A 21,425-nucleotide genomic window follows, 5' to 3' on the forward strand; every position below is an offset into this window, starting at 1 on the left:
AGGGTGTTTTCTGCTAAGCTGGACAACTGACGTTTGATCCCCAGAACCTAATGATGGAAAGAGAGAACTCCAGAAAGTTGTCTGACATCTGGCTACGTATACACCCACCCACCCCGGCCACAAAATAAATGTAAAAGATCTCTAAAAATATTTATGTGTATAGATGTTTTGCCTGAATACATGTCTGTGTACCACATGTATGCAGTGTCCATGGACACCAGAAGAGGACGTCAGACTCCCTGGAACTGGAGTTTACAAATGGCTGTGAGCCATCTTGTGGATGCTGGGACTAGACCCAGGTCCTCTGGAAGAGCAGTGTCCCTAAGTACTGAGCCATCTCTCCAGCCCCATGTTAAAAAAAAAAAAAAAAAAAAAATTAAAAGCGTTATGTACAATTTTTTCATTACAAGTTTACTACCTTGATTTAATTGATGTTGGCAACTAAACTGATTTGATTTTCTTCACACTAAACCTTATAGTTTGTCCAGTCCCTTTAGAAGTCTCAAGTGACTGATTTATATTCTTGTTCTTTAGGTCATAGAAGGACTTTTCAGGGTGATGAAAATGGAGAAAAAGGGGATTTCACCTTTCTAAAAATGAGTTTTCAGTTCTATAATTATGCATAATGTAAGACAAGCATCCTATCTGGGCCAAGATTTAATGCCTTGGTTCCTAGGAGAATTACAGTCGTGCATAAATTTGGGACAAGTTCTGCAAAACCTCTATTGATGCTGAATCAGAAACTCATTGTTAAGATTCATCAACACGAATATATTCTCTCACACACGGCACAGCCACTCTGGGAACATCTCTCTCATCATTTCCTATGCAAGAAACAAAATGGGATGCATTCAATCCTGCCTGGCAATTACCACGACTTCGGGCAGCTCTCGCAACAACAACAACGATTTGCTAAGAGCTAAAAAGTGAGAATCTCATTCACCTAGCCTTAAAGTGGCAAGGCCGGGCTAACCTACACAACCGGCTATTGTACTGGTCCCCGAAACCTCCTCAGCTGCCAAAAACTGAACTCTGCTGACACTTTCAGAGGGAGAAAACCAAGGGCGGGGCGGTGAATGGTCAGAATCGTTAAAAAAAAAAAAAAAAAAAGGAAAACCATCGCAGGTAGGGGACGCAGGTACGGAGACGGGCCCGGGCACCACGCTCTGGTCCGGCTCTGAGGCGACTAGGCCCGTCACAGCCTCCACAGCCCTCCCGGGCTCCCGTTCATTCATTTGACAATTCCGCGAGGCGCACCCCGCCAAGGGCCTTGCTCGCAGGGCCCCCGCCCCAGTCTCCGACACCTCCAGCCTCCAGGCGCGGCCCGGCGCCGCCCGCCAACCTCAGGCGCGGCCAGTAGCGCCCCGCCGCGCGCTCGGCTCACCTGCATCCCAGCCGGGGTCTCCAACACCAGCGAGCGCCCACGCCCCCCGCCCTGCCAGCCGCGGGCTCCCCGGCCTCCGCCCCGCTCCGCCGCCTCAGACCTGCCGGGTTCGCGAGACCGCGGCCGCGCGCGGCCGCCGAGGGCCCCGCCCGCGGACGTGGGTCCCCGAGCGCGCGCGACGCCGGGTCCTCGGGGTCCGGGCTAAGAGGTGAGGCCCACCGCCCACTCACCTCCGCCGGGTCAGAACCGAGGGGCCTGCTCTAAGCCGTTTAAAACCGCTTGGGCCGCCGCACACCCCGCAGTGTCCTCGTTGTTTATTGGTCCGCGGAAGACCGCCTATCGCCCTTTTATTGGTCCGTTTGAAAGGACTGTGGGCACGCGCCGCCTGCGGCCTTAAAGGGGCAGCGCGCACCTGCGTTCCCGTGGGCTCTACGGCAGGAGGGCAGCCAATGGCCACGGACAGCTTCAGAACGAAGAGCGGAAGGTGTGTGGAAGTCTATGCATTCCCAGCCATCATCATGTTGCCTTTATCTAGCTACAGACGTTTAAACTACGGTCCGCATGTCTGCCTTTTTTTTTTTTTTTTTTTTTTTTTTTTTTTGAGAGCTTGCATTCGCCAATAGTGATGATGCTGAGGGAAACAAGAGGCAGCTGGGATGTGGAGGAAGGAGCCTCGAACGGGAGACAGGATGCTAAATTATAGTCTTCTCAGTTAATCTGGACCTCAGTTTCCTCCTATAGGAGATGCAATAATTGTTTTCCTTACAAATTTAATGTGAGGATTTAATACAACAAGCTGAGTGCCTAGGAATGGCCTTTACAAACTGCAATACCTTCTGCAGATACGTCTTTTTATGAAAACGAGGCTTTTATTCTGTGAAGTGCGATCGTCAAAATTCGATTTTATTACAATTTGTCTTATAGAGGGGTGAATGGAAGTCAGAGGACAACTTGCTAGGAGTTGGTTCTCTCCTTCCACCATATAGTTTGTGGAGCTCAAATTCAGTTCGCCAGACTTGACGGCAAACACCTCTATCCATTGAGCCATCTTGACTGCTCTGATTTATTTTTTGAGACAGGGTCCTGCTCTTTAGTCCAGGCTAGCTTGGAACTGGCACTATAGACCAGGCTACACCAAATTTGGGATATCACTCCACCTCCACCTTCTAAGTACGGGGATTACAGGCATGTGCAACACCATACCCAGTTAAAACTCTTTCTTGAATCAATATCCGAAATTCCATGAATACTACGTTATAATATAATAATGATGTTTTCCTTACAAATTTAAGGATTTATTATAACAAGGCAGAGGCAGGCAGATCTCTGAGTTCAAAACCAGCCTACTCAACAAAGCAAGTTCCAGGACAACCAGGGCTACACAGAGAAACCTTGTCTCAAAAAAAAAAAAAGTTGGAGAAGAAAGATGTGAGTTTGGTGGTTCTCGGCACTCTAGGGATTGAGACAAGTGTGGAATTCAAGGCAATCCTCAGGTATGTAGGGAGTAGGGAGCCAGCCAGGACTTCAGGAGACTGTCTCAGAACAAAGACTATTTGGAGAAGTAAATGTTCAACTTCACTGTTAAATTTGGGTGCAGATTTTTGGGAGGACACTTTTGAGATTGACAGATTCTCTGACCCAGTAATGCTCTTAAGGGTCATTTATTTTACAGTTTTATGCACTTATGCAAAGAAAAATGTGTAAGAATGTTACTGAGTCACTGGGAAGTTAGAAAAACATCTGAAAGTCATATGGCTGTCAAAATGAAACCTTTTACATAAATTGGAATATGGAATGTCAGTTGTTCAAAAAGAAAGGGATGGATTGGGCTGGGGAGGACAGTTCAGTAAGTGAAGTACAAGCCTGAGGCCCTGAGTTGGGATCCTCATCACCTGGGTCAAAGCCAGGTGTCCTAGTGTGAAGCTGTAGCCTCAGCCCTGGGGGCAGGGGCATGTGGACCCTGGGAACTCACTGGCCAGCCAGTCCAGACTAAACAGTGAGCACCAAGAGAGCCAGCCTCAAAATAGGGCGGAGGCCTGGAAAGAGGCTCAGTGGTAAAAACACTTGCTACTTTGGATTCCCAGCACCTAGTGGCAGCTCAAATCCATCTGTAACTCTAGTTCCAAGAGATCCAATGTCCTTTTCTGAGTACCAGGTACACATGCAGGTGAAACACTCATATACATCCAATAATAAAACAAATCTAAATAAACAAAAAGAAGAAGAAGGAGGAGGAAGAGGAGGAGGAGTTAAGAGCTAATGCTGCCTGGAGGGCCAGCCTCCAGCAGCTCAGGGCTCAAAGGGAAATCCACAGCACACCACGTACTAGCAGACTTTTTTATCTGAGGGGGTTATGGAAAAGGATACATTCTCTCTTGATTTCTTTCTTGATTCTTCTGTGTTCTTCCTTTGTTGGTTGAAGAAAACAGGCACTCCAAGATAAAATTGTAAGGCTTATATGACAGCAGGAAGGTCTAGCCTCTTCTGATGAACTGAATCAGACTGGACTGGGCTGAACAGCTGTACAAAGGCGTATTTATTGATTGTTCCACAAAGTATCTTCTCATACCAAGATCCCTAATCTAAATTTACATGTCTTACTGAAGAAGAGCATCTCATGCCCCCATGACTCTAGTCCTTTATTATTATGTATCATGTGCAATACACAATAATACAAGAGCCTCCAGTGTGCCTGAGGCATGTTGTAACCAAACCAAAGTTATGGATGGCTGTAAAGCCCCTTCAGCAAAATAATCAACTGTTTTCAATAAGGATTATGCAAGGTCAAAGTACTTCTGGAAAAAAACAGCTTTTCATTCTAATATTTATCTTATACAGTAGTCCTGCTAAATTCCTACAGAGTACAAATAAAAACATGTATTTATTTCACAGCCAACTCTTTTGTTGGCAGGCCGTATTTTGTGATTACAAAGAAAGGATCAGTCATTTTACTATTTTGAAAGTTAATCTTATAAGGAATCACAGACCTAAACTCTTATATATAAGAAAAAAATCAGTCAGCTGTACTTGAGATCTTAGGAGGGTGTATACCCATTCATCAATAGTTTTTTATACCAGGAGACTGAGGGCAGAAATGGGTACAAGGAATTAATCACCGCCTTTGATCATCAACCAATCCTAGAAATTACGTCAAGCTAATAACGCAAGAGAATATGTCAGCTAGTAACAGTTGGGCTGCTTTGTATTTTTTACTTCAGCTACGTGTGCTAGTGAACTTCAGACTGTTTTCTGGGGTTTTTCATCTTAAAGCTATCAAAACGTCTTCTCTAACCTGAAGTTATTATACGGCTTTGTTTCAGTTAATGATACACACCAAAACTTATGACTTCATCTTTCAGCATTAAAATTAAAGGAATTGAGGCAGCCTTGAACTTCATTTGCCACTGGCAAAGAGCAAGGAGGAAGACACCAGACATTGGTCTCTGACCTCCACAAGAGCACATAGGAACAATTACACTCACATACAGGAGTACACACATGCATATGGTATGCTCACAGAAAAGAATGTGACTATATATGTTGGAGTAGAAAAAGAAATTTTATTATTTAAAAAATGCAAATTTAAGGAAAGTTGTATGAAGTTTTTTGTTTGTTTGTTTTGTTTTGTTTACATATGGCTATCAGTGTATATGTGTGAATATGTATATGCCTGAAGATGCTTATAGTATTCCTGGAATCATAAGAAGCTTAATATAAGTGGACATGGAAAGAGGGAAATTAGTATTTTTACCAGTGATATGGATGGGGTAAGGGGCAAGGAACATGTAAATTAGCAGGCATAGAGACAAGAAAGTGCATTGTATATATGAGACTGAACTTAGGAATCTGAGGTGTTGGTTTGTTTTAAAATTTTTAGATTTCTTTCTTTCGTTTTTGTTTTGTGTTTTTCAAGACAGGGTTTTTCTGTGTAGTCCTGGCTGTTCTGGAACTCACTTTGTAGACCAGGCTGGCCTTGAACTCAGAGATCCACCTGCCTCTGCCTGGAAATAAAGCTGTAGGCCGCTGCCACCATTACCTGGTAGATTTCTTTCTTTTATGTGTATGAATGTTTTGCCTGCATGTGTATATATTGTGACCAAGGAAGTCAGAAGAGGGCTTTAGATCTCCTGGAACTAGAGTTATGGATGGTTGTGACTCACCATGTGGGTGCTAAGAATTGAACCCTGGTTCTCTGTGAGAGGAACAAGTGCTCTTAAGCTCTGAGGCATCTCTTCAGCCTGGGAATTTGATTTATAAGAAAAGATTTGTGTTGGGAAGTAATAGAACACAAGATGGACTAAGAAAATTAGGAACAATTCATGGAGGGGTTTGAAAACCAGGCTAAGGAGTATGTTATTAAGCAGGTTTTAAGGAACTATTGAAAGTGTCTGAATAATAGAGTGACAAAAGTCAGGAGTGTATTTTAAGAAAGTTAGTTTCTGAGCAAGGGTTGGAATCCTGGTTTGGAGTCTAATAGAACATCAGTGAAAAGGATGAGCATAGATTCAAGAAGAGTGACAGGTTTGACAACCAATTAGATTTGGTGCAAAGGCAAGGGTGGATCCTATTTAGAAAAATGAGCCAAAGAAAGTGCTAGGATTACAGCCCAGAGCCAGAGAGGGCTGTTGTTGTCCAAATGGAAGTGGGGAGTCAGGAGAGGCCCGCCTCAAGGGAAAGGAGGAGAGTTTAGTTCTATGATTGTTTACTCTCAGGTACCAATGAGACATTCAAATGGAATCATCCAAGCAGGCTTAGGAAATAATAACCAAATGGAAGCTGGGAGCCTAGATCAAGTCTTAAGTGGTATTGATTTGGGAATTGCTTTCTCTAGAGTGGATGAGGCTACAGGGGGACGAGAGTGGAATGAGAGATAGATGGGTGGAAGGAACAGAATTACGTGTAACCAGGAGAGGAACCAGTCAAAGCAAACAGTAACCTTTGGAGAATAGATACGGACTATACAGAAACAGGCTTCTCCAGCATTGGCCATCCGTTCATATACATAAACATATGTAGTTTATTTAAATATTATCAGACATAATCTGAAGAATACACATAAAGGAGAGGTTGATGGTTACCTCAAATTTGCTTAATAAAGGATGTGTGTAGTATGAGTTCTGAAGAGTTTTAGAACAGAATGGCAAAATCTTTTTGTCTTCAACCTTAGGTTAAAGGTGTGCATCTAAGAAGTCTGAATCCATTCACTTATTTACTTGTCAAATATTTATAGAATTCCTAGTATGGAGAGGGACTGTTGGAGGCATTTGGAATAGTCAGTGAACAAACAGACACACACACAAATTCCCTTCACTCAAGGAGCTCATGTTGTAGTGAGGAGACATAATCAACACAGATAAATTATGCAGTATGTTCTTAGACTGTAATTTTATACACACATGTATATGTGTGTGCTTGTAGAGGCCAGAAGTAGACATCTAGTGTCTTCTTCAATTGCTCCCCACTACTACCCGCCGTTTTTTGTTGTTGTTTGTTTGTTTTTTTCAATACAGGGTCTCTTACTGAACCTGGAGCCCACCAATTTGGCTAGACCGGCTGGCTAGCAAGCCCTCAGGCACCTGTCTCCAAGTTTCCGGCACTGGGGTTGCAAGCATATACTACCATACCCAGCTTTTTACATAGGTGTTAGTGCTAATGGTTGAACTCAGGGTCCTCCTGCTTGCATGGCAAGCACTGGCATCTCCCCAGCTCCCCTTAAAGACCATGCAGCCATGGTTAGCCTGGAGCTTGCTGTGTAGATCAGGCTGGCCTTGAACTCACAGAGATCTGCCTGCCACTCCCTTCTGGGTCCTGGGGTTAAAGGCGTACCCACCACAGCCTGCCTAGGACAGTAATTTTTTAAGGAGTAGTCAATTTGGGTTTTGTTGAGATGATATTAGAGCTGATTTGAAGATGAAGGAGTTAGTCATGATTATATGGAAAAGAGTCAGACCTATGTTTGAAGCATCCCTGACAGGTTTGGGAAACAGGGAGGCCAGTGTAGCTGGAGCAGATGAATAGGAAGTGGAGGGAGACGAATCTGATAGACAGTGGAGGAAAGGGAGTGTGGGACCGCTTAAGGTCTTGCAGAAGCCTACATAGTATCTTGTCAGTAGCAGGTGCTCGGGAAGTGTTTGGCCCAAATCACCTGTGGCAGCCCAGGATTATCATTAAACAGCACTTAACTGCGCGCTTATTAGAGTTCTTTGTGACTTCATCCCAGGGGCCTCCCAGTGGTTCTACGTAAGCATAGCATAGCACAGTACATAGCAGGGATCAAAGCAAACACTGTATTCTTGGAACCAGAAACAGGAAATTCATGTCAAGTATTGTGGCTGCTGAGTAACTGTGAGGCATTTCCAAAAAGTCCATTAGGGTTGGAGCAGGTGCTCATTCCGTTTATAATCACAAACCGCATTCTGGTTGAAGCATCCCAACCCTGGGATGTAGCTCCTTATTTCCAGCCTATGAGTAACAGCTTCGATGATTGAATTCCTTCTGCCTTCGGTGGACATGCTCGTGAATAATCCTCTGCAGATGATGGTGACACTAGTACACATCTCAAGTGGCTCTGAAAGTTGTGCTTTAACTGGTCTCTGAGATCAGGAAGCCTTTCCTAGCATGCACTCTGTCACAGTTAACACGTGCCGGTTAAATGAAGGAAAAAACAACCTTAAAACAATGTCTTTCCTCTTCTTAGAGCCCGTTTTTTCCAGCTCCCAAAATGCAGACTATTCGGGGCAACTTTGACCACAGAAACATCAGCCTCATAAAAGAGGAAGGTGGCAAAGGGAAAGACAGGCTGTGTGAGTTCTTGGCTCTTCATGTCCAACAAAGTGAAACAAGTAGATTAGGTAGCTTAGTAACTAACTTAACCTTGGGTTTAAACTCAGAATCTTAGGCTGTCTGAGTCTGTTTCAGCACCATGCTAAGGAATTCAAAGTTTGGAGCTGGAGTCTTAACTGGAAATAAAACCGTTCCCCTATGTGGAGCAGGAGAATGATCTAGAAGACAAATAGGCAAGCAAGGGGATGTTTGGAAACAGAAACTGGCTGAACACTTGAGTCATCTCTCTGAATGAGGAAAAGCCATAGAGTCTGAAAAAACACAAAAGAGACTCAATTGTTCTTCCCCTCTGTGGGGCAGTGCTGAGGGAAGAGGTCAGGCCTCCGTGCCCACGCTAGGCAAGAGGTTTATCAGTAAGCTACATCCCCAGATCCTCGACCACATTTCCTTTGTAATTATGCCCATAAATAGAAGTCCGAGAACTCTTCAAATGTTAGTACCCTTTTCGCCCTCAGCTCTTGTAAACGCTGCTAAACTGCTCATCATCACCACTGCCTTTCAGTTTCCTCTAGGCCTAGGTTTGGATAAGTGTCAACTTGTGTCACAAAGAACTTCCTACCAGGGTCTGAGATGCTGCCAGGACCGATGGCCTGGGTTCTCAAGTCACAGAACTGATTACCAGTTTCTCCTCTGACTGCCTTATACACGTGTGTAATGTCATGTGTGCGCGCACACACACAATATAAAAATTCTCTTCATTAGACCATCCTAATTAGTGTCCTATGGGCCACAGACCTTTTCATCTTAGGTTCCACCCTTTGTTCTTACAATACTGAAAGGCAGTGACCTCATTTTGAATGTAATTTGTAAAAATATGGTTAAGGTTTGTTTTGTTGATTTTTAAAAAGTGTGTATATACCTATATGTGCACTCTATGCTTTCAATGCCCAAAGAGGCCAAAGTCAGATTCCTTAGAACTGGAATTGCAGGTGGTTGTGAGCTGCCATGTGGGTGCTGGGAATCAAACCTGAGTCTTCTGTAACAGGAGAAAGCACTCTTAACTGCCAAGCTATTTCTCCAACCCTTTGGTGTTTTTTAAAAATATATTTATGCTGGGCGGTGGTGGCACACGCCTGTAATCTCAGCACTCGGGAGGCAGAGGCAGGTGGATCTCTGTGAGTTAGAGGCCAGCCTGGTCTACAGAGCTAGTCCAGGATAGACTCCAAAGCTACAGAGAAACCCTGTCTCGAAAAAACAATGTATATATATATATATATATATATATATACTTTTATTTTATATGCATGAGTGTTTTGTCTGCCTATACCACAAACGTGCCCGGCACCCAGAAGAGGGCGTCAGATCTCCTGGGAACTGGAGTTACAGATGGTTGTGAGTCACAATGTGGGTATTGGGAATTGAACCCAGGTCCTCTACAAGAGCAGCAAGTGCCCTTCATGGCAAAGACATCTCCAGCCTGTTTTATTTTTGAAGACAAGTCTCACTAGCCCAGGCTGGCACCAAACTCAGAATGTTCCTGTCTCAGCCTCCAGAATGCTGGGATTATAGGTACATTCCACCACTAGTGTAGTTTATTAGAATGCTGTGATGGGTATGTATTTGTGTGTGTACATGGAGGCCAAAAGACAACCTTGGGTGTCATCCCTCATGAGCCATCCAGACAACACTCCCTCACACACACTGAAATAGAGGTTCTCACTGTCCTGCAGCTCACCAACTAGGCTAGGCTGGCTGGCCAGTAAGCCTGGGGCTCACCTCTCCAATGCTGAGATTTCAAGTGCATGCCATCATTCTTGCCTTTTTTTTTTTTTTTCCTAGACAGGGTCTCATTATGTACCCCTGACTAGCCTTGAACTCACTAGAACAGGCTGGTCTACTACATCTGCCACCATGGCCACCGTGCCCCACAGAAAAGCAAGGCCTTTACTGACTGAACTATCTCCCTAGTCCCAGTTGGTTAGAATCTGACTCTTCTGCCGGGAGAGTTCAGGCTTTGTATCTGGAGAAGCAGACAAGGATTATCGACCCTCCCCTCAGCCTCAAGAGTCTAAGCTTCTGTTCTTGTTATGCGGTTTTGTTTTCTTTTTAAAGAATCCTGGAGGAGAAAGGGTTTAGTTGTCTTTGAACTATCTCACTGAGTTTTGTTTCTGGTATACCTACCCACTGCCCAAACGGGAAAACTGGACATTGTGGTTTAGACCCAGATGTCCTGTCAATCTAAAGCCACTTTCTTAGTTTTCTCATTTTTCTTCTACTTGTTCTTTGGGGGAGGAGGAGGTGGCGAGTGTGCTGCTGCTCGACTCCAAACTGAGACTGTATTGTTTAGATATGGGTGGTACCTTGAGTGGGAACATTATTCTAGCAACAGTTGAGGCTTTAGAAAATCAACCATTGAAACCTGAAACCAAACTCTACATGTACATAGCACTAGGACTAGAAAGTTTCCTACTTTTACTGGAATAACGTACCCAGAGAACCTGATGGGCTCCTTAGTGTCTTACTCCAGCCTCGACATACAGCAGATAAATTAGGAGAATAGGTTTTTGGTTGGTTTTGTTTTGTTTTTCAAGACAGGGTTTCTCTGTGTAGCTCTGGCTGTCCTGGAACTAGCTCTGTAGACCAGGCTAGAATTGATCTCACAGTGATCCACCTGCCTCTGCCTCTGAGTGCTGGGATCAAAGGTATGCATCACCACACCCAGCAGAATGTAGCTTTTTAAAAACTGGAGTCTGTGCATGTGTGGTGCTGGAAATATAGCCAGTCCTGTTCTGGGATTTTCCACACTGTTGGACAGTTAACAGTCATCATCATTGCAAGGCAAAGTCAAGTTCTGTGACATGGGATGCCTCAGTGAATGAAAACAGAAGTAGAAGATTCATGGTATATATGCCATGACATAGTTTCTGGAGCCTGGAGATGTCACTACTGATCACAATTGTGACCTGTCTGGACAGGATCTCAGGCAGCTTCTATCATCCCAATGAGCTGCATTCAAGACGAAACCTCTCTGCCATCCTTCCTCTAGAGGAAATCAGGGCAACATGTCAGTGAACTCTCTCATCTTGACCTGTGTTCTCAAGATGAGCTGAAACTCCAACACAAACCTTACACCTTTTTATCCCTTCATGGTTCACACATCTCTGAAGATGTAAGAGGTGATGTCCCCAAGTAGGTTTTCCACAGCACGGGTCTGCCAGATAGTGCAAGTGTAAGATTAGTCACGACTCCAAGCCAGCCAAAGTAATTAAGAAAAGCTAAATTTATATTAAATTATCATAAAGCCCTAAAACACTGAACATAGTGGTTAAATAACTCCAGAAAGTCCAATCTCTCCAGTAAGTAATGTTAAAATCATTACACACGAGCATGGGAAAATCAATTCCATTAGTTTCGGACAGAGAGATTTTGCCCTTTGTACAGAGTAAATCAGTGCTCAAATTTTCCTCAAATATGTCCTTTCTACATTCCGAACAGCCCAAGTGCAATAAGAACCTTGCCTTGCCCCTTTCCACTCAGGAGGATGCTACTCTTCTTGTTTTTTTTTCCTCCTCCCCAACTGTGAATTTAAAGACTCAAATGCTGCCTCATTCAGCATGAAATGTCCCTACTTCCTCTTAGGAGTGGCACTGTACATTTTAAATTGGTGCACTGGAAAAGGCCTAAGAACAAGATAATGCTTTGACATCTGTCTCCTACTCCTGTAACTAACCAGAGAAGATTTGATCTTGTCCTGTTTTTTCATGCATATGCTTTGCTGCTGATCTCTGAACAATAACCATGAAAGATGTTTTAAATCAGAAAAATTAAAAGCCCTCCCCTCCATTCTCAGCTCCTGTCAATCTCTCCTGTCGCATCAGTTTCTAGAGAGAAGTGCTCTGGACTAGTTCTTACTGCCTTTCTTCTGGCTCACCACTTTGCATCTTCATTGGCCCTCTTCTTCACTGGACCTTTGAGACTGATGGTGACATAAAGATAGATTAGAAAAAGCAAACCTAGACTCCCCTCTCTCAGAAGTGAAGAGCTGGGAAGACATTTTAGGGCAACACAAAAAGGTCTCAGCTCTGCTGAGAGAAGCCCTTGGTCTAAAGGAGCATGACACAGTGGTAGCACTTTAGTGTGGACAGTGGCTGGGAAGAGTTGGCATGTGAGCTTTTCCACCTAAAGCCACAGGTTGTGTCCATGAACTTGTGTCCCTGAGCACTTGAGAATGAACCTCATAATACTTCTCCTGGGCCCCTGGGTATCTTGTCTCTCTCTAGTTGTTCTTCCTGACCATTTAGGGAAATGTCTAGTCATTCTTTGAGAGGCTGTTACAGAATTGCTTCTCTTAGAACCCCAGAGAATGGGAGAGAGAAAGAATAGTGAAGTCCATAGAATACTGTGCTTAATCTATGCAGAGCTTCTCAAAGTCTTAGAGGTCTAGTCTCCAAGGCCCACCTGCTGTTCACGCAAGCTCACAACATAGTTAAAGGCTTAGGAAGAGTACTGGCCAGTAGCAGCACCAGGAGGGAATTCCTATTAGTGAGTTGCCATGACAGGGGCCTCCAGTTATCCAAGGTAGAAATGGCCCCAGACATTCCAGCAGGAAGAACAGCTTAAGCCATACCCACACTTCGCTGTATCACAGCTGACAAAGCTGTGACTCCTGGGTGAGAAGAATGTCCACTGCCAGCAATGGACAAGACACCAGGGCTCAAGTACCCCACAAAAATTTTTCATCATTACCAACATATGAGGCTGGAGGTTTCACAAATACCCAGACCAGCTGGGATGATTTTCCATTCTCTCAACCTCTATCCATTACCCTTTACCTGTGACCTCCAGTCCCAGTCTCTAGTAAGCTAGTTCACTGAGAAACCATCATGTCAGCTGTGATGGGGAAGAGTCTTACATCATCAATTGCTTCAGTACTCTGGGCCAGGGCACAGAGGGTGCCAGGGGAAAGAGAGATGGAGCTCTATGCTGACCAGGAATCATGCTGAGCCCAGTTTCAGGGAGCCCAGGGTAGAGCACAAGAGGTGAAGTTCATGGTAAACAGGTCTAAATTCTTGAGATGTGCCCTCATTTCTTGTCCCCAGGTAAGTTGTGGACTCAGGTGAGTAACAGGTTCTATGGGGGCTTGGAAGCAGTTTGGGGTGGGAGGAGGAAGATGAGCACATGGGAAAGGAGCCTGCTGTTATGTGAGCACAAGGATCAGAAGTCCATAGAGGAGAAGGAGTGGGCAGGCAGGAAAGAGAATGTGGCCACTTAGACCTGACTCTCTGAGGAGAGCTTGTGTTCATGTTTCCAGCCCGTGTCTGGCAGAGAGCCCCGTCTTTCGGGAGTGGCTGCAGTGTGGACACTGCTACACTCAGACTGCTCTTCTTGCAGCAGCTGCTCTGTCTCCGTGTCATCTAGGGAGCCAGAGCTGGCCTGGATGGACACTGTGTCTGTCTTCATGCATACATGATCCCGTAGAAGGCCCCCCCGGGAGCTTCGCAGCTGCTTGAGGTCATCCCATTCAGCATCATCTCCAGAGAGGAGGCAAATTCCCTCTACAATCTTGATCTTCTCCTTGGTGTAATTGTGGTCAGGCCCACCCTGCAGTGGAGATGGAGACACATAGTTGGTTGGCATTCTAGAAATGATTTCATGGTAAGCTGAAAAGGGAAGCAAAGCTGAACTGAAGTGGTTATGGAGGACAAAAGCCCCACAGACTGGTAGGGAGGGAAAACCATGGCTTCCGGGCCTCCACCAGGCGTTTATTAGCGATGTTATCTTGAGCAAATTGCTTAACATGTCTAGAAGCCAGTCTTCATATCTGCAGCGTAGGGGAATAACGGCAACTACAAGTCACACCAATTGTTATAAGGGTTAAATGAGGCATGTCATGGGGTGCAACTGTTAGAGCACTGGACACCAGGTACACTAAAGCACGTAAGCTGTTGCTGTATTGCCACCATGGGTTACTAATGGGACGTCATGCTGACATAAGTAATCAAAAACGATTGGCAAAAGCAAGCCAGCATGCATGTATTAAGGATTTTTATGTACTAGTATGCTTTGAATGATCTTTTTAATTGTGGTAGGAACATTTGGGAGGTCATATCTGGGGAATGGGATTTAGAAAATCCTTGTATTTGTGTTTGTAATGTCCATCCTTGAGATCTGGTAACCTATAACTCTTTTGGGGAGGATACTCTGGACCTGCTTCTACAAGCCATGGGAGCCTTCCCAAGCAACACGCATCACGCTGAGGATAGCTTTGACTTCTGCTCAAGTTCCTTCTTTATGTACTCTTCAAGGGCAGCCCCATCCTGACTTGTGGGGGGTTCTAATTATTATCCTACCACTCCCAGGAGCGAAAGGGCCATCATAGCTTGGGTTCTGTCCCTGGAGTAGTATCCATAGTCTCCAACTTTCTGTTAGTAACAGTTCAGTGGCACAGGTGTTACTGTGTTAAGCAGATTCTATGCTAGGTGCCTGATGATAAGCTTCTAGGAGTCCCTCTCAGTCTCGGAGAGAGACAGGGCCAGTGTGCAAGCACACATAGACACTCCCCTTCACCCAGCACACCCTCTGAGCTCAAACTAGTGTGAGATAACATGCAGGCCCACTGAAAGTCCTCATCACAGAAATGCACTGGGTAAGTCAGGGAGGTGGGGCACACAGCAGTGGTAGTTCTGGAAACAGCATTTCCTTTACACACAGAGCAACAGGTACCTGGAATCAAGAGGAAATCAGAAGAGAAAGGGTGAAAGGCTATCAGAGGGGTGAAAGAACTGCTGAGGAAGAAGCAGACAAAAGAGAGGTCACACAGTTTTCCTCTTCGTGTGGTAGTGGGCTGGAGTCTAGGGCTGTGTATGGGCTAGCCTGGGCTGCACTGCTGAGTTACACATTCACACCCATTTTTCAGTTCTAACTGATAACCTCCATTGTGATTCTTTTCTGGGACATCCCACATTTAGGAACTCAAGAATCCTCAGGAGTCTTTCTCAGAAATAGAGGAGAGGTTTCCCATCCCCAGAACTGCAGGCAGTCTTGTGAATTACAGTAGCAGCTTTTTACATACAGGAATCCCTGTATGCAGACAGTGTAGGATTACGGTGTATAATGAGGGTCCTGCAGGGTTGACTGCTAAGCACATCAGAGCAGACTCATAGGGTCTTCTTAGGGAATAACTTGATGAAGGTTATAGGATTTTAGAAGAAATCAAGGTCTACCTGATTAGGAAAATCTGACATCTCAGACCTCAGGTCCCCTGCAGAAAAAGGACTATTTTTCATTCCTAAATTAGTAAATAATTTTGAAATAACTTAACAAAACATTTAAAAAATAAAAACATGTAAAATCTTCAGGTTTCTAAGAAAGATTTTTAAGAAAAACCTCTTAAAAACTTTAAGAGCAAGGATAAGAAGAAACTAGTCCTCCCCAACAACAGGTACTCGGATCAGAGATTAGACAAAGGAGTCCAGGAGCTCCTGGGTTTGGGGAGTGTTGTCTAAAAAAGTCCCCTTGCTTTAGAAGGGTATAGCCTCAGCATAGAGGAACGACCACCCCAATGAGGGAGGCATCCATAAACCTGGAAAATCTCCTTCAGGGAGATAGATACTCACTGCCACTGCTTTCAGACCTAAGTCTTCTAGCCTTGCTTTTACTAAGGTCCCCCAAAGATTCTAGATCTCTGCAGAAACCCAAATAGCACTCAGTTTTCTGTTCGAGGCAATTCAGTCATAATCCCTCTGTCCTGCTCCCCAAGCCCCAGAAACACCTAAATAGATATTTCCATCGTTACCTCTTTCTTATAGCACAGTTGATTATACATGGCTGGTTTGGGAACTGCTTCAATTTTCACTTCCTGGGTGGAAGTTCGGTAGGAGGGGTTGCTGTAGGTCAGGTTTCCCATCCCAGGATCCGTGAACTTAGATTTTCTGTGTCTTCAAGAGGAGAAATTATGCAGAAATTAGTTGAGATCTTTATAGGAATGATGCTGGAGGAAGCTGTAACCTATGTGGGAAGTGGCCTCTCTGTAGGTCCCAGTGACCCTGCCTCCTGGCATTCACACCCTTGAGTGTGGGCTGGAGCTGGTGACTCACTTCTAGTGAACCCATTATGCAAAAAAGTACTAATTACTAGATTAGCTTCCATCTTGAATGGCGCATCCTCCCTCTTTCTCTCCCTTCCTCTCATTCTTTAAAGAAACTGCCATGTTGTAAGTTGTTTTATAGATAGGTCCACAAGCAAGCAGCAGGTGAGGGAGATCTCCAACCAACAACCAATAAAGAACTGAATCCTGCCAACAATTATTTGAGTGGATTGGAAGGATTTTTTCCCAGTCAAGCCTTGAGAGGAGGTCATAACTCTGGCTGTTACCCAGATTACAACCTGGGAGGGATCTAGAAGCAGAGCACACAGTGAAGCTGCATCCAGATTTCTGATCCACACGAACTGTGAGGCCATGAATGGTTACCATGTTGACTCAGTGCCTTTTGGGGTTACTTGCTATGCAGTGATGGATCTTTGTTCTAACTCCACCTCTGTGATCTACTAGCTGGAATATGGGTAGACATAATCTAATCTTTCTGAAGCTCAGACCCTTGTCTGTAAAGTGAGGAATCGTACCTCTGTTACCAGATGTGCTGGCTAGTCTCATGCACAAGCCATAGACATCTGAGAGAAGGAACCTGAACTGAGAAAAATGAGCCTATAGCAGTAGTTCTCAACCCGTGAGTTGTGACCTCTCCACAAACCTCTAGCTCCAAACATATTTACATTATGATTCATAATAGTAGCAAAATTAGAGTTATAAAGTAGAACAAAAATAATTTTATGGTTGGGGGTCACCGCAACATGAAGTACTGTATTAAAGGGTCACAGCATTAGGAAGGTTGAGAACCACTGGTCTATAGGATTGGTATGCAAGCAGGCAGGCCTGTAGGGCATTTTCTTAATTACTGATTGATGTGGGTGGGCCCAGCCCATGGTGGGTGGGGACACCCCTAGGCTGGTGGTCCAGGTTCTAAAGCATGCTGGAAGCTGGGTGTGGTGGTTCACCCCCTTAATCCCAGTAGAGGGGATTATCTGTGGAGGCAGAGACAGGTGGATCCCTGAGTTTGAGGTCAGCAGGGTCTACAGAGCGAGTTCCAGAACAGCAAGGGTACACAGAGAAACCCTGTCTCAAAATCAACCAACCAACCAACCCAAAAGAAAGCAAACTAAGGGGTTGGGTATTTAGCTCAGTGGTGGAGCGCTTGCTTAGCAAGTGCAAGGCCCTGGGTTCGGTCCTCAGCTCTGGCAAAAAAAAAAAAAAAAAAAAAGAAGATGAAAGAAAGCAAACTGAACAAGTTGGGAGGAGCAAGCCAGTCAGCAGCACCCCTCCATGGCCTCTGCATCAGCTCCTGCCCCTGGGTCCTGCTCTGACTTCCTTTGATGAGAACAATGATATGGAATCAAAATAAACCCTTCCCTCCCCAAGTTTTTGGTCACAGTGTTTCCTTACAGCAACAGAAATGCTAAGATTACCAGGTTAGGACATGGATACTGTTCCATTAAAAGGCAAGTGGTATTATTATTAGATTATTATTTTCAGTGGCAGCTGCATTATTAGATTATTTCCAGCAATGGCTACAAAATTCAGATAGTTTTGTTGTTTGCCATGTTGAAAGCATTGGGAAGAAAATATAAAGAAAAAGGCATACAAAAAGATCCTAGATTGAAAAACGACACATAGTGCCTTCTCAAAGTGATTTCTAGTGAGCAACGAATGCTATGTCAACTGTGTTGCGGTGAAAGGTTGTGCTCGTGTGAAGGGAAGACCATTTGCAATTCCAGTGGTTTGCAGTAGAGAGGAGTACAGAAAGTCAGCCACCCAGGGAGAAAACTGGCACCAAAGAACATGTCACCCATACAGCAAAGCTGGGGTTACCTGTATAGCATCAAAGCTGCAATCACCATCAAAATCAACAGAATACTGAGGAGCCCACCGATGGCGTAGCTGATGTGAAGTCCTTCACCTAGGAGAACAGGCAGGTAAGAGGCAAGAACAGTTGACCACCCTCTAGCTGTTGCTGGTGTGAAGGTGCCTTTTATCTGTGTGGGGTTGCATATTGTCTGAGGAGGGTGAAGGTCCCAGAAGCGAGGAGATGGGTGGGAAACCTTTCCAATACCCGTCTGACCACTTACTCCTATGTGATGCAAGGCAAGATGCTTAACTTCTAAGTGTACATTTCTCATCAGTTAAACATAACTAGTGGAAATGAAATGACAGCACACATTATACAATATAGCAGCCCTATAATTTGTGATTTCTCTTTCTAGTTACCCATCATCAATGACAGCCTGAAAATATTATTATATTACAATGAGAAATTAAAATATTTGGGGAGAAAAGAGCAATGATATTCATATAACTTTATTATAGTAGATTGTTATAATTGTTTTATTGCATTATTAATCATTGTTGCTAGTATCTTACTTGACCTAATTTTAAAAGTAAACTTTACCACACCATAAATATTTATATATATATATATATATATATATATATATATTAAACATAGTGTAATAGGATTCAATACTCTCTGAGGTTTCAGGGTTCATTGGTGAGTTTAGAATGGATCTTTCATGGATAAAGAGGATGTGTTGATTACTTCTTTTTTTTTTTTTCAACTGGACACAGGCTGGAGTCATGTGAGAAGAAGGAACCTCAGTTGAGAAAAAGCCCCCAGTTAGCCTGTGTGGGCATGTTCCTGATTAGAGATTGATGTGGGTGAACCTATTCCCTGGGGAGGGTAGCTCCAGCCCTGGGCACACAGTCCTAAGACAGGATTTATTTATATAGAAAGCAGGCTGAGCGAGCCACGAAAAGCACACCAATAAGTGTCACTCCTCCATGGCTTCTTCTTCAGCTCCTGCCCTGACTTCCTTCAGTGACGGACTGTGACCTGAGAGTTACAAGATGAAATCAACCCTTTCCTCCCCATGTTGCTTTGGGTCGTGGTCTCTGTCACAGCAATAGAAACCCTAACTAAGACAGGACACCGTAGTACGCACATACATATACATGGAATATAATACTTATCAAATGCCTGGCAGGTACACTGTAAGTGGTGACTCAGGATTATTATTTCTGTGGATTTAGTCAATGAAAAGAGTTCATCAACCCTGTACGACTCCGTACAAAAGCTAGGAAAGAAATGAGTGGAGACTTAAGTCCATAAAGCTAGGTGTGATGGTATACCCACACCATACTTGCAGCAATTGGGAGACAAGAGACAGGAAGATTCAGAGTTTGAAGCCAGCATGGCCTAAATGCTAATAAATAGTCTGTTTCAAAAACAGATAAACAGAAGAATCTTTTCCAGGACCTACCTGGAGCAGCAGGTACAGCCTCGTTGGAATGTATACAGAGGCCCAGCTGAGCATCCCTTTCAGAGCATCTGTGGGGTATAAAAAAAAGACATGAAGGCTTCTTGTACTCAAAGAGAGCCTCACCCTCCTCCAGGAAAGGAAGGGAGGGCTATGAATAGGGCTTCCAGGCCTCAGAATCTACCAGGGAGTCAGGGAGACGGCTTAGCAGATAAAGACGCTTTGCTGCCAAGCCTGATGACCTGAGTTTGATCCCTGGAATCAGAACCAACTCCTACAACTTGTCCTCTGACCTCCACATGTGTTGGAATATGTGCCCCCACAAATGAAATAAAAACACAATGTATTAAGCCAGGCATAGTGGCGCACACGCCTTTAATCCCAGTACTTAGGAGGGAGAAGTAGGTGGATCTTTGAATTTGAGGCCAGCCTGGTCTACATAGTGAGTTCTAGGGTAGCTAGAGTACCCTGTCTCTCTCTCTCTCTCACACACACACACACACACACACACACACACACACACACACACACACAGAGAGAGAGAGAGAGAGAGAGAGAGAGAGAGAGAGAGAGAGAGAGAGAGAGGGGGGGAGAAATGTTTTCCAGCTGTTATGCCATGTTTAAATATGTTTTCAATTATATGCCTTTAAAAGTAGCAGTTCTAGAGTGAGCTAGACAGAGTTCTAAGGACACCAATTCAAATCTTACACTACAAGAATGACTGGGAAACAGTTGCTAACCAAGCAAATCTGATTGGTTATCACAAGGTTAAAAAATTGTTTTTCTTGCCTCCATTCTTTCACAAGGGAATAAGGAAACCACCCAGAGGGAGTGTCCTGATGGTACACTTGCAACGCTCAGGAGGTAACTCTGGCATATTATGGCAAGCAATTGGAGGCACCTCCCAACAGCCTTGAAAAAAGCCCTACAGTACAAGAGCATCTGAAGCCAAGATACAATGAATCTTCAACTGGAACTCCAGTGAGAAAGGCCTGAGGAAGTGACATGGTGAGCAACTGTAATCCCAGCACTTGGAGGATCCCAAGTGTGAGGACAGCCTAAGCTACATACCGTGCCTGTCTGGAATAAAAGTTCAGGTGGAAGGAGAGGTGGGGTGCATAGGATCAGGGTATATATGTGTGAAATTATTAAAAAATAGCTAAAAAGTGAAATACTATTATGATTGTTATTATTATTTCTTCAATTGTGGGACACATGCACATAAAAAGGGCTTATTAACGAGAAAAAAATAGAGGAGACTGTTTTCTTTTATCACCTATGTTCTGCTTAGTTATGTGGGAAGGTGTTTTTCTTTAAAGTTATATCACACTTAAATAATCAAAACATTTATTACCATAGACTATAAAGAAATAACAAGGGAGGCTGGGCAGTGGATCTCTGTGAGTTCGAGGCCAGCCTAGTCTACAAAGTGAGTTTCAGGACAGCCAAAAAACCCTGTCTCAAGTGAAAAAAAAAAAAAGCAACAAGGGGCTGAATTCTATGAGTATTAAAAAACAAAACAAAACAAAACAAAAACAGAGGGCCCAAGGAGCCAAGGAGATGATTCCATGGATAAAGTTCTTGCCAGGCCTGAGTTTGGAGTCCCAGCACCCGCGTAAATAGCTGGTTGTAGCAGCAAATACCTGTAACCCCTGTGCTGAACAGGTGGAGGAGCCCTGGAGCTTGCTGGCCTAGACAGTTGGTGAGTTCTAAGGTAAAGGAGAGGCCATGTCTCAAAAAACAAGATGGGAAGCAACTGAGGAAGACCTCTGGCCTCTACATGCACATAGAAACATGTATGTGCATACACAGGGGGAAAAAGTTCTGAGGAAGGTCCAGATGTTCTCCAGATAAACCCAGGAACTAGAAGTGTAGCTCAGCAGTAGAGCAC

The 21,425-nt window shown here is 44.3% G+C and overlaps 2 protein-coding genes and 1 long non-coding RNA gene across 4 annotated transcripts in view; 1 reads left to right on the forward strand and 2 right to left on the reverse strand.

Moving 5' to 3' along the window:
• Ckap5 (cytoskeleton associated protein 5) overlaps positions 1–1,687 on the reverse strand; it is a 98,654-nt gene extending 96,967 nt beyond the window's left edge. Inside the window, 1 exon segment of the mRNA XM_036184572.1 lies at positions 1,615–1,687. The gene's annotated coding sequence lies outside the window, so the exon portion shown is untranslated.
• A 72-nt stretch (positions 1,688–1,759) lies between these two features.
• On the forward strand, positions 1,760–20,932 carry LOC118581380. Its single transcript, XR_004944683.1, has 3 exons — positions 1,760–1,868; positions 17,999–18,196; positions 20,341–20,932. It is a non-coding gene; the product is annotated as an uncharacterized LOC118581380 (long non-coding RNA).
• Positions 11,430–21,425, reverse strand: part of Lrp4 (LDL receptor related protein 4) — a 50,707-nt gene continuing 40,711 nt past the window's right edge. The window contains exons 35-38 of one of the 2 annotated variants that reach the window (XM_036183429.1): positions 19,538–19,605; positions 18,093–18,180; positions 15,963–16,104; positions 11,430–13,768 (exon numbers count right to left, since the gene is read on the reverse strand). In XM_036183429.1, the coding sequence (XP_036039322.1) occupies positions 13,436–13,768; positions 15,963–16,104; positions 18,093–18,180; positions 19,538–19,605 (631 nt within the window). In that variant the 3' untranslated portion in view covers positions 11,430–13,435. Of the gene's footprint in view, positions 13,769–15,962; positions 16,105–18,092; positions 18,181–19,207; positions 19,352–19,537; positions 19,606–21,425 lie in introns of those variants that run through there. The other variant, XM_036183430.1, reaches the window with a different exon arrangement.

Source organism: Onychomys torridus, chromosome 4, assembly GCF_903995425.1.
Source record: "Onychomys torridus chromosome 4, mOncTor1.1, whole genome shotgun sequence".
Classification (NCBI taxonomy): Eukaryota; Metazoa; Chordata; class Mammalia; order Rodentia; family Cricetidae; genus Onychomys; species Onychomys torridus.